The sequence below is a fragment of the Oncorhynchus nerka genome, linkage group LG2 (genome assembly GCF_034236695.1).
Source record: "Oncorhynchus nerka isolate Pitt River linkage group LG2, Oner_Uvic_2.0, whole genome shotgun sequence".
Classification (NCBI taxonomy): domain Eukaryota; kingdom Metazoa; phylum Chordata; class Actinopteri; order Salmoniformes; family Salmonidae; genus Oncorhynchus; species Oncorhynchus nerka.
This window is the reverse complement of record NC_088397.1, coordinates 22,842,498-22,859,744: the sequence shown is the minus strand read 5'-3', so window position 1 is coordinate 22,859,744 and position 17,247 is coordinate 22,842,498. Positions and strand designations below refer to the sequence as shown.

General features: G+C 44.6%; 2 protein-coding genes across 4 annotated transcripts; both read left to right on the top strand.

Annotated features, from left to right (window-relative positions):
- The first annotated feature begins 3,365 nt into the window (after positions 1-3,365).
- LOC115132539 (sentrin-specific protease 2-like) lies at positions 3,366-9,710 on the top strand. 3 transcript variants are annotated; one of them, XM_029665295.2, is made up of 16 exons: positions 3,373-3,934; positions 4,290-4,351; positions 4,431-4,540; positions 4,701-4,770; positions 4,923-5,004; positions 5,114-5,294; positions 5,393-5,499; positions 5,595-5,680; positions 5,769-5,896; positions 5,999-6,118; positions 6,229-6,360; positions 6,487-6,693; positions 7,662-7,741; positions 7,868-7,952; positions 8,117-8,212; positions 8,303-9,710. In XM_029665295.2, exons 1-16 carry the CDS (start codon positions 3,783-3,785, stop codon positions 8,381-8,383), a joined length of 1,779 nt encoding a protein of 592 aa, XP_029521155.2. In that variant the 5' UTR covers positions 3,373-3,782; the 3' UTR covers positions 8,384-9,710. The 3 variants fall into 3 exon arrangements, 2 of the variants coding, with proteins under 2 accessions (XP_029521155.2, XP_029521148.2); XM_029665288.2 differs by having other exon boundaries at positions 5,996-6,118; XR_010465123.1 differs by lacking the exons at positions 8,117-8,212; positions 8,303-9,710 and adding an exon at positions 7,131-7,311 and having other exon boundaries at positions 3,366-3,934; positions 5,996-6,118.
- Positions 9,711-9,915: 205 nt separating this feature from the next.
- Positions 9,916-15,703, top strand: LOC115132522 (uncharacterized). Its single transcript, XM_029665260.2, has 7 exons — positions 9,916-11,306; positions 11,456-11,655; positions 11,913-12,192; positions 12,321-12,439; positions 12,616-12,663; positions 12,753-12,842; positions 12,990-15,703. Exons 1-7 carry the CDS (start codon positions 10,485-10,487, stop codon positions 15,061-15,063), a joined length of 3,633 nt encoding a protein of 1,210 aa, XP_029521120.2. The 5' UTR covers positions 9,916-10,484; the 3' UTR covers positions 15,064-15,703.
- The last annotated feature ends 1,544 nt before the right edge of the window (positions 15,704-17,247 follow it).

Genomic DNA, 17,247 nt, shown 5'->3' with positions numbered 1-17,247 from the left:
TTATATATTATGGTGTCTTGCAGTAAAATGGCAGAACAAATGTTACATTTGCCTCGGGAACAGAAGAGAACTATACTGAACTAAAATATAAATGCCACATGTAAAGTGTTGGTCCCATGTTTCATGAATAAAAGATCCTAGAAATGTTCCATACACAGTGTATTTTTCCTGAATTCAGTGCACAAATTTGTGTGCATCCCTGTTAGTGAGCATTTCTCCTTTGCCAAGATAGTCCATCCACATGACAGGGGTGACACTAGTGCACCTTGTGCTTAGGAAAATAAAAGGCCACTCTAAAATTAGCAGTTTTGAAACAAACTACCACAGATGTCTCAAGTTTTGATGGAGCGTGCAGTTGGCATGCTTACTGCAGGAATGTCCACCAGCTCTGTTGCCAAAGAACTGAAAATTAACATAAGCCTCCAATTTGGCAGTGGGTCCAACCGACCTCACAACCGCAGACCACGTGTAACCATACCAGCCCAGGACCCCCACATCAGGCTTCTTCACCTACGGGATTGTCTGAGATCAGCCACCCGGACAGCTGATGAAACTGGGTTTGCACAACCAAACCATTTCTTCACAAACTGTTAGAGGCGTCTAAGGGAAGCTCATCTACATTACATTACATTTAAGTCATTTAGCAGATGCTCTTATCCAGAGCGACATACAAATTGGTGCATTCACCTTATGACATCCAGTGGAACAGTAGTGCATCTAAATCTTTTAAGGGGGGGGGAGGGATTACTTTATCCTATCCTAGGTATTCCTTAAAGAGGTGGGGTTTCAGGTGTCTCCGGAAGGTGGTGATTGACTCCGCTGTCCTGGCGTCGTGAGGGAGTTTGTTCCACCATTGGGGGGCCAGAGCAGCGAACAGTTTTGACTGGGCTGAGCGGGAACTGTACTTCCTCAGTGGTAGGGAGGCGAGCAGGCCAGAGGTGGATGAACGCAGTGCCCTTGTTTGGGTGTAGGGCCTGATCAGAGCCTGGAGGTACTGTTCCCCTCACAGCTCCGTAGGCAAGCACCATGGTCTTGTAGCGGATGCGAGCTTCAACTGGAAGCCAGTGGAGAGAGCGGAGGAGCGGGGTGACGTGAGAGAACTTGGGAAGGTTGAACACCAGACGGGCTGCGGCGTTCTGGATGAGTTGTAGGAGTTTAATGGCACAGGCAGGGAGCCCAGCCAACAGCGAGTTGCAGTAATACAGACGGGAGATGACGAGTGCCTGGATTAGGACCTGCGCCGCATCTGTGTGCTCGTCCTCCTCACCAGGGTCTTGAACTGACTTGCAGTTCAGCGTTGTACCTGATTTCAGTGGGCAAATACTCAACTTCAAAGGCCACTAGCACATTGGAGAAGTGTGCTATTCACACATGAATCCCGGTTTCAACTGTACCGGGCAGATGACAGACAGCGTGTATGGTGTTGTGTGGGCGAGCAGTTTGCAGATGTCAACATTGTGAACAGAGTGCCCCATGGTGGCGGTGGGGTTATGGTATGGGCAGACATAAGCTACAGACAATAAACACAATTGCATTTTATGTTGTCAATTTGAATGACCCATTGTCGTGCCATTCATCTGCCGCAATCCTAACCTTTCAGCATTATAATGCACTGGCCCATGCCGCAAGGATCTGTACACAATTCCTGAAAAATGTCCCAGTTCTTCCATGGCCTGCATACTTACTAGACATGTCACCCATTAAGCATGTTTGGAATGCTCTGGATCGACGTGTACAACAGCGTGTTCTAGTTCCCGCCAATATCCAGCAACTTGCAATGCCATTGAAGAGGAGTGGGACAAGATTCCACATGCCATAATCAACAGCCTGATCAACTCTATGTGAAGAAGAGTTGCATGAGGCAAATGGTGGTTGCACCTGATACTGACTGGTTTTTTGATCCACTCCCCTACCGTTTTTAAAGGTATCTGTGACCAACAGATGAATATCTGTATTCCCAGTCATGTGAAATCCATAGATGAGGGCCTAATGAATGTATTTCAATTGACTGGTTTCCTTATATGAACAGTAACTCGGTAAAATCTTTTGAAAGTGTTGCATGTTGCGTTTATATTTTTGTTCAGTGTATGTCTTTCTTTCACCATATCTTGAGAAAATGCCAATGTGTTATCTTCGACACTGTTTTGCAGAAAGTGTTTAAACCACATCAAATATGGTTCCAAAACGTACTGAAGTCTTCTCAGAAACGTGTTTCATCAGCTTTTAATTTTCTTAAACCCGGTTAAATTGATGCCATTTGGAGACTTTGCACAGGACCAACCATTCCCCCCCCCTTGTTTTGTCATTGTGTTCTCCTCGTGTTCCTAAACGAAACCCGCCCACTTCGGCAACAAGCTGAAAATCTTGTTCTGTCCTCTTGAAACGACCGGAGATGCCTCAGAGGCAGAGCAACCATATTTCGATCCCCGGCCGCGGCATACAAAGCGCCACACGACATGCAGGCCGATCTAGGCAACAATCGTTAATTAGTTGAAGTCCAACCAATAGGCTTCTTAAATTGTACATACAATTTATATACTACTTTCTATCCAAAGTTAGCATCATCTGTATCAGTTAATTATATCCAGAACTTGAATTCGAGATGAGGAACCATATTATAAATGGTGTTAATCCATCTGTTTTTCGGGCCTGTCTCAAACATTCCTGGGGAGAATTTAGCTTGAGTATCCAGTGTCACTTCCGACACTGCTTCGAGTGCTTTAGGTACTATTGCCCTTGAGTAGAATATGTCTCCCATCCATGTCTGACTTGTCTGCAGGTTTCACAGGGTTGACTCTGCCTGAGGAGTCGCTGTGTCACCAAAATCAAACACACAGGTATTTGTGGGTCTCCGGGTCCCTTCTTTAGTCGGGAAAGCAGCGTTTGGTTACAACAGTACTTTAATGGTGTTAACTAGATGAATGCATTCATCCTATCGATGTAAGACATTAGTCTGGCGATCACTACTGTATTTAGTCTTCTCGGGCAACAAGTTATGACAGAAGAGACGCTGCATGTATAACTATAGTTGACAAACAAATGGCCACACCAAATGCTGGAACTTATAATATGCCTACCAAATGTTGGAAATTATAATATGCCCTACCAAATGTCGGAAATTATAATATGCCCTACCAAATGTCGGAAATTATAAACATAAATGTGTAAATTATGGGTGAAACTAGGCAGTAGGCTTTACAGTTCAGTACAGAGTATCAGCAAAATAAATTGTTATAGTGGCTCGAACTGCACAGGTAGCCTAGTTTTTGAAGTGATTTGTTTGACAATCCAACGGAAACATAATCACACAACACCCATGATATGCAAAACAGAGCCCTGACAGGCCTTTTCACGGGCTAAGATGTTTTACATGCCACAGTACCAGTCTAATTCCGCGTTCAAATACTAGTCGGAACTAGAAAACTGTTCGCTAACTGGTTGTATTTTTACAAGTGCCGATGTCAACAGCTTAGCAAGTCATACATTTCAGAGTTTCCTAGTGGCAACTAGTACGGGAAAGTGGAATAAGATTAGCATATCCAAGTAGACCGTACGAGGAAGTCTGACGTTTTCCCCCTACGGTTTACGGTCTTCACGTTTGTGTACATTCACTTCAGTCATTTCAACACGAAGCTAAATGCTAGGCTAACTGTGCTAGATAAAAGGCGAATGCTGGTTTGGCGCAGGTAGAACATTTGTGCCCACCGAGCTTGTATTTTAAACCGCAGATAGTCCTGGCCCGACCGTACGAGGAAGTTTCCATTCTCTCGTATCTGTCTGTGATGTACGGATGGGTAGTTGACGGACTATCGTCGCTCTTCGAGCCTATAACCGGGCAAAAACATTCCGGTTGGCCTGGTTTGAACGTTGGCGGGGAGATAGACCAGCAACGGCAGGATAGCAACGCCAGGCCAACCAAAAGGAACTACCAGAGGTCGGTGACTGGCACATGTACTGTCTTTGGTGCTAGTGTGCTCTGTATAGCTGTTTATGTAAAGCGTTAGTAAGCTGGCTGGCACACGCTAGCCAGTCAACTAGCTAACAGCTAGTTTAACATTTAAACACTTGTCACCCAAGCTCGCTAACCTAGCTAGCTAATTATTAGCAACAATTGTCATTCATTCCAGTTGGTGTTAGCTGCTTCAAAAATAAATAAGGCGAGCTAACTCTTTCCTCGCGCCACTTACCAGACATTAGCTAACTATTTCCTAACGTACCAAATAATAAGATACTGTAGTTAACAAATGTAACTACTACCTGGCTAGTTACGTGTTTACATTCTGTTACAGCGTTCATGTTTCAGAAAATGTTAGCCAGAGTGAACCAGTGGCGATCAAGAGACGGAGAAAAGGTATGGTAACCTATTACCAATTACTTTTAGCCATTGTTCTTATAATTCATGTGTGTTGTACTCTCTCCTATTGTCATAGACATCATTAGTTTTGTGAAGAAGACTGTAGCAGGGGTGGCTGGGCTGCTGAGACTGAGGAACCCACTGTCTCCTGCCAGTGAGAGAAACGGAAGGTACACAGCAAGCCAGGTATGAATGTGTACCACTGGTGCGTTCTAGTACTGTACACAACACACTCATAAACCACTGCTCTGACTGAAAGACACATACCAGTACATAAACTTTAAAATGTTTGTGCAATAGCTGCACAATATTCACATCTATGTCCTAAATCACTCCTATTATGTAGGGCCCCGTGGGCCTGATGGGAATAGATGAACTCCACACCTCATGGATGAGCAGCTCTGATTGGAAAATGGGTGAGTAACGAGGGCTCTGATTGTTTGATTGATAAGGAAGGAGGACAGCTGTGTTGTACATTACAACATCATGGTATATAATATGTGTAACAGCAGAGGGGACAGGTCAAGTGGTTGCTTCAACTTGTTTATCCCTCTTTCCTTGTCTCCAGAGAAACCAACGGTAGGAGGACAGAGGGAGAGAGGGGGGCTGGGCCTCCTCCAGGGAGCCTCTCCCCCTCTGAGGAAAAACACGTAGGTATCTTCTGTCTACTGCATACTTTCAGTTCTGGGGCTTTAACACAAAGGTTCTACATATGTGGGATGTTCCTCCTGTAAACGTTGTTCTCTGTCTTGTTTTCAGTGGCTTAGTGCTGGGTCCAGGGAACCCAGACAGAGGGAGAGATGGAGACAAGCCCCAGAGATGCTCCCTCCAGCTCCTTCCCAGTCGGCCTACCCAGGGGGTGGGGGTTGGGACAAGACCCCCCAGCTCAGACCTGCCCACCCCAAACCGCTCTCACAGACAGTGCTTGGCAGTGGAGGAGGTGAGTTTGAAATGAAAATCAACCCTGTGATTGATCCTGGTTTTTATTAAATGCCACGCCAGGTATGTCAGTAGTTGTCAGGTTTGTTCTGTTTCCAGGCTCTGAAGGAGAGTGATAAGGAACACTACAGACGGCTACTGGAGATGGTGTCCGATAAATACAGCAAGAGCCAACCGCTGCCCTTCACCCGCACCAAACTCCAGGGGTGAGTGGTGATGGAGAGTGTGAGATTATAGTTTTCATTCCAGTGGTTCCGTTAGCTAGTTTTTACAAACCTCTGTTTTCTTTGCTTCCTCACAGGGAAACATTTACACAAGATGGACATAGAATGGCCATTTTGGGAAGAACCTATGAGTCTGTGACCCCAAAGACAGGACCCTTCAGAGGTAGACTACTATCACAGCCTCTCTCACCCCTCTTCTCATGTATTGGAAGCTGTTGTCCTAGGCTAATGTTTTCTCCTTCTATCTGCAGCCAACCCCAGTGTGTATATGTGGAGAGATACATCCTCAGCCAAACAAACCAGAGACATGAGAGGAGAGTTGTGTCTCAGTAAGCCTCTCAGCGCAGCTGTGGATACACAACTTGCCAGCAATGCAACGGTAGGACACACACTTATGAACTGTAGTAAGGGTGCTAGGAAGCGTCATACGGCTTCTATGAAGCATCATAAGGTTGTTAAAAAGTCTCTCTCCCTCCAGCAGAAGCAGCCAGAGCTGGATCTCTCTGCAGAGGTGGCAGCAAGACTCAACCTGGTTGACAGAGAGACGCCAACACACACTGACACACTCAACAGCACTGAGGAGCTGCCCAGGTTCAGCAAGGTGAGTGTTATTTTTCCCTGTAATGGTATGTCTGTATTGTGTTGACATATGAGTGTAGGTATTCTATGGGTCTGTTTTCATTCTGTTTATTTCAAACTGTGTGTGTGTAGGAGATGGCTGTGGAGGTGAGTCGTGCCCTGTCTCAGAGGGATCCTAACCTGGTCCTGAGCTCAGCCTTCAAGCTATGCATCACACAGAGAGACCTGGCTTCCCTACAGGAAGGGAGCTGGCTCAATGATGAGGTGTGTATGGTTGTTGGCTGTTAAGTTTGAGGTTGTTGGTGTGAGGGTGTGTGTGCCTGCATGTGAGAGAAAGAGAAGGATAGATGTGTGTGTGTCTAACAAAATAACTCTCCCTCTGTGTCTCAGGTGATTAACTTCTACCTGTCCCTAGTGATGACTCGTAGCAGTAGTGCAGGGCAAGGGCTGAAGGTCTACTCCTTCAGTACATTCTTCTTCCCCAAACTACATGGAGGGGGGCACGCCGCCGTGAAGCGATGGACCAAAGCTGTGGACCTCTTCCAGTATGACATCATCCTGGTTCCGCTGCACCTGGGAGTCCACTGGTCACTAGCTGTAAGTCTCCCCAGATTGACGGGGCTTCATTCACTTTAGAATAGTGGTCACCAACCGGTCGATCACGGCTGACCGGTCGATCACAGCCAACCTGTCAATCACCAAACATTTCTGCACTTGATTCGGCAGCCCTAGTGCTGAGAAGGCTGTGTTCACATTTTGAACCATTTAATGTGTTTGAAGGTAGATCTCCGCCTACCCGGCAGGCCCATAGAGCAAATCAAGTGCACCCCTATAGGCAATGTTGCCTCCGAGCTGCACGCTGAAATATCAGCCTGCGCAGAGAAGCACGAGATTGAACTTCACTCAACTTTCTAGAGTTTATACTATCAACGTTTCCCTTTACTGTGGGAATTGTGATTTAATCAATGCAATACTAGCCACTTTCAATCCAACATACTGAAATAAAACTAACTATGCAAGTGATTTTGTTGTAGGCAGAACGTGTCGTAGTAGGATTCTATTGCATTGACACGCACGACTCCGCCCATACGCTACACAGACTGGTGCGGAATAACCAATCAGCAATGCAGCAGGCCTATTTGCAAATAGACCATTGCCATATATGGATCTGTGCCATTCACTTTGAACTGGACTGTGTTTACAGCATGAGAGGTCGTGAGTAGATCCGCTTGTTTTGAAGCAAACGTTTGAAATGTCTGAAGAACATTGGCAGAGCAATTCAAGCATAGCCAATATGCAGTGATGGTGTGTTGGGCCTATAGCGTACTTTAGCACAACCCTCATTGCTACATAATTGTTTTTAGTTGGTTAATGTTGCATAGGCTAACATTTTTTTAAGTTATGTTAAAAATAAAACAAATCTGAGCGGTAGATCTTGTCTTGCATTTTGACTCAAAGTGATCGTGATTCAAAAAAGGTTGTTGACCACTGCTTTAGAAAGTCCACTGGTCCTTCTCTGTGGTCATTTGTAGATACCTGTGGACTTTGTTTATTTCTTTCTCTAGGTGATAAACTTTAACTCCAGGACTGTGAGGTCCTATGACTCTATGGGACAGAGACATGACGACATCTGCAGCCTCTTACTGTGAGTCCTCAGTCCCCTTCCAGTAATCATTTGGTTTGACAAAAGTACCTGTAATCTGATGACCATCTTTTTTGTCATTTCATTCTGTAATCCTGTAATGTATTTGGTTCGTCCAACCCTGTCCAGGCTGTACCTGAGAGAGGAGCACAAGGCCAGGAAGGACCAAGATCTGGACGCGTGCAAGTGGACAGTGGGCAGCTTGAGGGCCAGCGTAAATTACCCAGACAGAAATGCATATCTAATCATCTTTGTCGTTCTTATTTTGTCTTGAATGTATACAGAGTGTGTCTAGGGCTGTCAGAAATAGCATCCGTTCTCTAGTGATTTGCTTTTCACCAGGATCCCTTGTGTGTGTGTGTGTGTGTGTGTGTGTAGGAGATCCCTCAGCAGAAGAATGGCAGTGACTGTGGCGTGTTTGCCTGTAAATATGCTGACTACATCGCCCAGGGGTGGCCTCTCACCTTCCGACAGGTACATAGGTCGTCGTAGGCTATCATACTCACTCGGTGTACACTCGTACAATCTCTTTTCCACTCACACACTGTCTCTCACTCTCCTCAGTGTCACATGCCGCTGTTCAGGAAACTGATGATCTGGGAGATTCTCAACCAGAGGCTTCTGGAGGACTACACAACTACATAAAAAGAAATTACAGCTGCAAAACAACCATTACAACAGAAATGATAACAAACAACGACAACAGGCATGACTACTACACAGCCTCCAAACTACAACAGGAAGGACAACTACAGCGAACAGCGAAGCACAAAAGCAATAAATAAAAATAAAGGACCAAAGCTATGGACCACAGTATGACCTCTTACCCTCTATCAGTGGGTAGAAGTGCAGTCCTTGTAGGTAAGATAGGGTGGGTGTTCTCCGAAGCATAGAGGTTACAAAGGAATGGTTTGGAATTGATTGTAATTTCAGATGCATCCTGAAGTGCCTTGGACTCCAGAGAGTGTCTCTGTCACTTCTAGAAAACACTAAATGGGGAATCAGTTAGACACTTGAAAATCCCTGCTGTCGTTGATGCGAATTTAAATTTAAAACAAGCTTTCTGTGTGAAACCAGAGTGTTTGTTAATGTTGTGTGTGTATATTTATATATAATGTCTATATTAGGTACTTTATTTTTATGACTAGTAGAAAGTGGAGTGACAACTGAGGCATATGAGTGTTATTGAATGTCTTAATTTATGGTTGAATCATCATTGAAGGCAGACAGAAGAGTGCTGCATGTGTGTGTACTATATTTATGTAAATAGATAATTTTTTTGACTGAAAAGTTTGTGTGCGTAGCTGCTTTAATTTTGTCTGGACTGGAAGAGAGACCGGTGTGTGAGGTGCGCCATCTCAAGCAGAGCAGGACACCATCTTAATCCCTCAACACCACTAACAGATATGGACAAATAATTTAAATCCTAAATGTGTAACAATAGTTTATTTATTTGATGCGGAAGGCTTTTCTTTTATGGCATGTATATAATTTAATCCAGCAGTAACAGCATCTGTGTAGACGTTTTTGTCATGAATTTTATAACAGTTCTATTGGATTGTATGTGTTTTTGTTTAAAGGCATGTAGAGAAGAATTTCTAATGAGTCTGTACTGCTTTAGCTTGGGTCTGCCTCTGAAATGGCTCCCTATGACTCAAAGTGGTGCACTATATAGGGTTCCATTTCCAATAGGCCCTTGGCCTATAAAGCTGTATGTGCTTTAGCTTACACTCCTGTAGTGTTCAGTGTGATGGTAACCCTGTAGCTAACATGTCTGGGACGGCAAAGGAAGCTGAGTTGGCTAAAGCGCGTACAGATCTGGAACCAGGCTAGTACTGCTTATGCACTGGTCATTACACTGCGTATTACATTGCGCGTATTTCTGCTGCAATTATTCATGTGTGCATAGAGCCGTGCTGACAACCTCAGTCATATTTTTGTATGTAATAAAGGTCAGAAGGAAATAAATGGATCAGCTTGTGTTGACTAATCACTGTCAAATGTAAATTATGAGTGTGAATGGCATGTAATGTTTTGGTGTGTGTGTATATATCCTTTGTTTATGGAGGATGTATACAAGAGCTATGTTTTGTTATACTCCAAGCCTAAAGGCGGCAGTATTGTGACTGGGCGTCTAGTCAACCATCTTTTCTTTGTAGGAAGGAGAAGCCCAGCGCATGCGTGACTGCACAAAAACGGACCATCGAAACACATTGACTTCTACGCTATATTACTTTCAAGAGTTATCCTACCTAAAGTAGTTTGTAATGTATTTGCCTTAATCTATGTTTGATATACCTTGTAAAAGGCCGTATTTGTGTGATCGCTAGTGCAAATTCGTTATTCTTCTGTGGTACTGTAGATTGTTGGCAATATTTCGCATGTAGCTGGCGGGAAGTGAAAATGTTATCATATATCTCCCTTTACGATATTTCCATCAATTAGCCACTGGAAGGTGTTTTTTTAACCAGGGCGTTCTTCACTTAATGTTTTTGAAAATCACGGTCGATTAATGTGAGGAAAGTACTTACACCGGGGATTTTTCTGGATGGTAGCGTCTCACTGGAAGGATCCGCTGTGAGTGCGTTGTTTCTCAAACCATACATACATTTTATCTGCTCCCCCACAGGAGAATTGTATGTTTAACAATTGCAATGTGAGTTTTATTAATAGGTTACCAGTCTTCGATTAACAACCATCAGCTCCTTTTTTGACCCCTTTGAAGCGCTCTGACATTTCCACCACAATGTCTCAGTCAGAGACGTGTTGCATTTGTGGGGTGAGGTTTGTGAGGGGGCCCAAGGGTTACAACAGGAGGAAAGTCACCACGCTGACCAGCCCCAAGACCTTCCAGCAAGTCTTTGACATCACTCCTGATGACTCATCCTTCCTCTGCTGGGTCTGTCTTGGTGTGCTCAGAAGGAAAACCAAGCAGGATGGGAAGCTTTGGACTTGGTCAGATTTTCCAACAAAAGTTGGCAGACCTCGAAAGCCCCGTGACGAAATACCAAGCTCATCCACAACTTCACCCAATCAAACTCCAATTATAACCAACCCATCCTCTTTATCCATAGAAGAGTGCATTGCTTCTAAAAAAAACAAACGGAGGACAGTTCGTCAGTGGGACGGGGAAAAATGGACCACCTTGACTTCTTGTTCCCCAGAATCCCATTCAACAACCATCAGACGACCTCCAACGCACATAGCCCCAACCACACACTCTTCAACACCATCAAAACAAGTAAATTCCTCAGCATTATCAAGTCAAACTTCAAATCAGATCAGTTCTCTGTTCTCCTTTGGAGAGCGGACAACAAAAAGACGTCCGAAGGCTCCCCAACCTACAACACGCTCCACACTCCAGTCTCCGGTCCCCGTTGACGAAGGTATAAGGCCCAAGAAGAAGCTCCCTTTCTCCAAGACTAAGCAGAGCTATGGGTTTGGACCTCATGCCAAGGCCCTGTATTACATGAACAGCCACCAGCACCTGAAGGCCTTCAGGTCCTTGATGAAGACCAAAGCTAGAGAAGCCATGACCCTTTTCCTCGCCGAGGTCATCGCCCAGGAGGTAATTGTTGTCTTAACATAATTAATTTAAATAATGTATTTGTTTATAGGCTACCTGCAGTTTATGGCTCATCAGGTGTGAGTGTGTCGTTGTTGACGATAGATGTGTTTGGCAAAGAAATGTATGTGTCCATCTGTCTGATTTACCAGAGTAAGGTATTGATGAAGGACCAACGTGGGCCGTTGCGTCAGCCGCTGACTGAGGCGAGTGTGAGTGGGTTTTCCTGGGACACGATTCTAGCTTGGGGGGAAGAAAAGGCCCCTATGACCCTGGCCTGTCTTAGAGCAATGTTCCCCAAACCCAACACCATCAGGACACGGGTTATGATGGGAGCAAGGAAAACGAAACGGTGAGATGATCAAAGTATTTATGATCGAAGTATTCCAGATGATCAAAGTATTTGTATTGTATGGGGGTCACAACAATTAACTGGCTTTTATTAAAATATTTACATTTAAAATTCTGTTTTGTACTTGAACTCAACCCTGGAAAATGGAGGGAAAAACAGATTCCACAGGACTGAATTATGTGACTGCTGTTCATTATTGACTTGCTCTCTGTGTGCATGAAAGGTTATAACATGTTCTCCGTTGATATCTTTTGAAGCCCGAGGACAGAAGAGGAGGCAGGTGATGTCGTCAGCCAGAGGGCGGGGCTTATCCTGGCCATCGTCCTCTACACCTCCATGCAGAAGTGCAACTTCATCCAGGCCTCTCTGGGGGTCGAGTTCTGGAAACAGGGCTGTCCTCTCAGCGTGTTCAAAGCCCTCAGTGCCCTGGGGGTGTGTCCCAGTGCTGCCTCCACCAGGAGACACGCAGAGAGGCTGATAACCGGCTTTGATCCACCTCAGCAGGACCGGACAGAGGGGGTGGAGGAGGAGCCTGGGGTAAGTTTTACTCCCTCAGGAGAAAAAGTGTTCTGTTTGTTTACTTATGTATGTATTAAATGAGCTTTGAAAATAATTTCCCCTTGATTTGTTCTGGTGTGGTTCTAATTAATTTGTGGTCCCTGCAGGACTCCTTTTGTAGATCTGAGGATGAGAGTCAGACTCTGAGTTGTTCTGAAGAGTATCCCAGTTTCTCCCCAACCCACTCTCTGAACTGGTTCTCGGACCAATCCCACTCCAGAGACGGGTAAGAACTATTTCCTGGAGGGAGGGGCTTCTAGTAGTGTAGTTGCTAAAAATTAGCAGCCCGTAGCTACACTTTTGGTAACCACAAAGTCTGTCCATAAAACTACCTCGCACAGAGAGGTGGGATTAACTGGAGCTAATTATGTGATTCTCATCTATTTATCTATGTGCCCTCAGGTCCTCGTCCGATCGGAGTTCCAGACCTGACTCCAGATCTCGCTCCAGGTGAGAGTTTTTTTTTATGTGTTTGTGTTAGGGATCATCATCATATCTCCTTGTGCTCCCTGACCTTTGCCCTCTTGTGTCCACTGCAGGAGCGATGACTACCAAGGCCCTACTCAGAGGCCTGACTCCCGGGAGTACCAGAATCTGATCAAAGAACATGGTTACCACAAAGTCCAGAAGTAAGTTATAGAGAGGTGATCCTCTACGGAGCTGTAGCAATCAAACTGAATTTTGGTTGAGGACCTGTGTATATAGGTTCTCTTCAACCATTTGCTCTTATCTCAAGGCACAAAACGTATCTTCCTGTCCCTCTCATGCCTTCACAGACCTACATTGAGTCGATGGACGAAGAACAGTGAGGACAACAGGGAGGCAAAGGAAAAACCTGTTCAAAATCTCAAGAGAAGGAAGATGACGAAAAGGAAACCTGCTAAATCGCCTCCAGTAGTAAACGCAACTGGCGCGCACCGGTCAGACACGGATACTTCTCAAGTAAGTAAGGTAAACATGGAAGTCGTTGAAACGTCTCAAGTAGACAACACACACGTGGAACTCGTTGAAACGTCTCAAGTAGACAACACACACATGGAACCCGTTCAACTCAGCGATACAAACAAGAAACCTGCTCATATAAGTGAGACAAATGTACAACTTGCTCAAATGTCTGTAATGAGCGAGACAAACATGGAACAAATTAAAATGCCCAAAAGAGGCAGGCCAAGGAAGGAACTTGCTCAAATGTCTGTAATGAGCGAGACAGTCATGGAACAAATGAAGATTCCTAAAAGAGGCAGGCCAAGAAAGGAACTTGCTCAAATGTCTGTAATGAGCGAGACAAACATGGAACAAATTATAATGCCCAAAAGAGGCAGGCCAAGGAAGGAACTTGCTCAAGTAAGTAAAACAAACATAGAACACACTCAAACTCCACAAATAACCGACACACACTTGGAACCTGTTCACAAGCTCAGAAGTCCAAGGAAGAAACCTGTCCAAACACCCCAGGTAACTGACACACAAAACAAACCCATTCAAGTAACCAATACAGACATTAAACTTGCTGAGACAAACAAAGAATCAGTTGTACAGGCCAAGAATGGGAGGCCAAAGAAGGGATTCGTTCAAATTCCACTATTAACCGACACTTGCATGGAACCCATTCCGGTAAGCGAGGTAAACGCGGACACCACTTTAATGCCCAGTAACATGAGATCAAGGAAGAGACCCAGACGAGTTCCCCAAGTATCCGGCACAAACCAGGACTTAACTCAAATGCCCAAAATAACCAAAATGAACAAGGAATCCTGCAAAATGCTTCAGAAAATGGACACACGCATGGCACCTGCTGCAACATCTAAAAGAGGGCGGACAAGGAAGGGACCAATTGAAATGTCTCAAGAAACCAACTTAGACACAGAAGCCGGTCTAATGCCTCAAGCTGGTGAAATGAATCAGCAACGTGTCGAAGGACGGGAAATAAATAAAGAACCCGCTGAACCCCAAAAACTCACTGGAAAGGCTAAAGTAAATCAGAGAACTAAAGCACCTGCAAAGACACCTGAAGAACTAGATCAAATGGAATTAATTTCAAAGCGAAAAAGAGGCAGGCCAAGGAAAGAACTTGCTCAAGTGATCAACACAAGCAAGGAAACCCCTTCAATGCATAAAATAAGCAAAACAGGCAAAGAACCTGCTCTTACCCGGGAAATAAAAATTATTGTCAATAGGATGGAAAGCTGTAGTGCTGCTGAAATGCCCCAAATACGTGAGATGAACAATGAACCTGTTCAAGTAAGTGCGGAAACCTTTGAACCTGTTCAAAGACTGAGTGGGAAGTCAATGGAGGGACTCGTTCAAATGCCCCAATTAAGCTGCACGGACATGGAACCTGGTAAGTTAGGCAGGACCATCATAGAAACCACTTCAACGGCAGAGAGGACTGACAAAGAACCTGTTCGAAGGCCTCAAGCAAACGAAACAAAAGCAGAACTTGCTCAAACGTCTCAGATAATGGAAACGATAAAGGAACACATTCAAATAACCAACACAGACAAGGAAACCGCTTCCGTGCCCAAAAGAAGCTGCACAGACATGGAACTTGCTAAAAGGTACAAAATGAGTGACTTTCAGACCCGGGTAATAAGAATAGTTGACACTAGGATGAGGGCAAACGAATCTGTTTCAATGCTTCAAGTACACGACCCAAACCAGGACCCTGAACCTGCTGCAACACCTGAAATAAGCGACACAAACAAACAAGCCCCGCGAGTGATCAGAATAGTTGTTAACAGGAGGATACCGGCAGACATATGTAGTCACACCCGGAAAAGCCTGGAGTGTCTGGCTGAGGTAGCAGCCAAATGTGCTCCATTAGATGTTAAATCTGCCGAAGATGGATAGGTAGGTAGACGCATGTTACTTATCATTATAACAAACTTCACAACATGACGTCTCAGGAAAGAAAATACAAATTGTGGAAGGGTATAAGCCTAACCTGAGGGGTGGGGAATAGTCGTCTTCTTCTGTATTGGTTTTACTGTAATTGTACATACCAGGCCTTTGTTTTAGCAATTGTCTTCTCCAGCTTGTTCATTTAATATGTACATAATCCCAGAAACCTTCGTGTTTTTGTCAGTGTCCACTGTGGATTTAGTGTTAATCTTATCCCATTTTGTATTTAGTTGTTCGGATTGTACTTCTGTGGTTGTTGACAATGTAATAAAAATGTATGTGTTTTGTACAAAGGGAATTACTGCAGTCTCAGTATCCATGCTCATTTCAGGGTATTTGTTTTCATTACAAATGTAATTTGACTAAAAGCAGAGACTGTAAACCAAAACAGATTTGCCCACCAATCTTTAAGATAGAAAATACATTGTTATAAAACAACCACAGCGTTTATCTTGACTCAAGGCTTTTCCTTTCATACAGTTTTTGATGTATACATTCTTGCAATAATATCCTGTGGTAATACTTTTTTGTGTATATTACTGTTGTCTCGTGTAAAAATGAAGCTCACAGAATAAACAGTACAATTGTATACATGGATACCAATGCTTCATAATAAAACATTACATTTACATTACATTTAAGTCATTTAGCAGACGCTCTTATCCAGAGCGACTTACAAATTGACATATTTGAAACTAGAAAAACAACCAGTGAGATTCAAGCCTCCGGCATAAACAACATTAGAACCAGTGGCCTGGTCCATATCCCTGGAGCTAGTCCACGGCGCCATCAAGGGTAGGGGCAACCTTGGTTTTTATCACATATTTAAAGCTGTTCAATCAGTTAGTCATTTCGAATTTTGTTAGGTTAGAAAGTGATAAGTGAAGTGTATATTGGGTAAGGTTGGAAAACAACAGTTGACCTTTTGGTTGCACACATCCAGATGATGCTGTGTACCATTTTGGGCAATGACGCTGTAGGTGTGATCTAGGTGTAAAAGCCTTTCCTAATATTTGACTCAGACCCTCGATCACACCTACAGCAGCATCAATCAATCCAATGTATTTATAAAGCCCTTTTTACATCGGCCAATGTCACAAAACCCAGACTAAAACACCAAACAGCAAGCACCGTGGCTAGCAAAAACTCACTAGAAAGGCAGGAACCTAGGAAGAAACCTAGAGGAACCAGGCTCTGAGGGGTGGCCAGTCCTCCTCTGGCTGTGCTGGGTAGAGATTATAACAGTATGTGGCCAAGATGTTCAAACGTTCATATATGACCAGTAGGGTCAAATAATAATAATTACAGTGGTTGTAGAGGGTACAACTGGCCAGCACCTCGGGAGTAAATGTCAGTTGGCTTTTCATAGCCGATAATTCAGAGTTTGAGACAGCAGGTGAGGTAGAGAGAGAGAGTGTCAAAAACAGCAGGTCCGGAACAAGGTAGCACATCCGGTGAACAGGTCAGGGTTCCATAGCCACAGGCAGAACAGTTGAAACTGGAGCAGCAGCATGACCAGGTGGACTGGGGACAGCAAGGAGTCATCAGGCCAGGTAGTCCTAGGGCTCAGATCCTCAGAGAGAATTAGAGGGACCATACTTAAATTCACACAGGACACCGGATAAGACAGTAGAAATACTCCAGATATAACAGACTGACCTTAGCCCCCCGACATATAAACTATTGCAGCATAAATACTGGAGGCTGAGACAGGAGGGGTTGGGAGACGACACTGTGGCCCCGTCCAACGATACCCCCGGACAGGGCCAACCAGGCAGGATATAACCCCACCCACTTTGCCAAGGCACAGCCCCCACACCACTGAAGGGATATCAACAAACCACCAACTTACTATTCTGAGACAAGGCCGAGTACAGCTCACGAAGATCTCCCCCACAGCACGAACCTGAGGGTGGCGCCAACCCAGACAGATCACGTCAGATCTCACACGTCGTATGGACAGCATGGAAGAGCACCAGTAAACCAGTGACTCAGCCCCCATAATAGGGTTAGAGGCAGAGAATTCCAGTGGAGAGAGGGGAACCGGCCAGGCAGAGAGACTCACATGGGTAGGCAGACTATTTCATAAAAATGTAGCTCTATAGGAGTAAGCCCTGCCTCCAGCTGTTGGTT

What these genes read in the sequence shown, in the direction of transcription:
- LOC115132539 (XM_029665288.2), top strand. Translation starts at nt 3,783, where the DNA reads ATGTACGGATGGGTAGTTGACGGACTATCGTCGCTCTTCGAGCCTATA. An exon ending in ACCAAAAGGAACTACCAGAG is followed by an intron (nt 3,935 to 4,289) that starts GTCGGTGACTGG and finishes ATTCTGTTACAG; the next exon opens with CGTTCATGTTTCAGAAAATG. An exon ending in GAGTCCACTGGTCACTAGCT is followed by an intron (nt 6,694 to 7,661) that starts GTAAGTCTCCCC and finishes TTCTTTCTCTAG; the next exon opens with GTGATAAACTTTAACTCCAG.
- LOC115132522 (XM_029665260.2), top strand. Translation starts at nt 10,485, where the DNA reads ATGTCTCAGTCAGAGACGTGTTGCATTTGTGGGGTGAGGTTTGTGAGG. An exon ending in GGGTGGAGGAGGAGCCTGGG is followed by an intron (nt 12,193 to 12,320) that starts GTAAGTTTTACT and finishes TGGTCCCTGCAG; the next exon opens with GACTCCTTTTGTAGATCTGA. An exon ending in GACTCCAGATCTCGCTCCAG is followed by an intron (nt 12,664 to 12,752) that starts GTGAGAGTTTTT and finishes TGTCCACTGCAG; the next exon opens with GAGCGATGACTACCAAGGCC.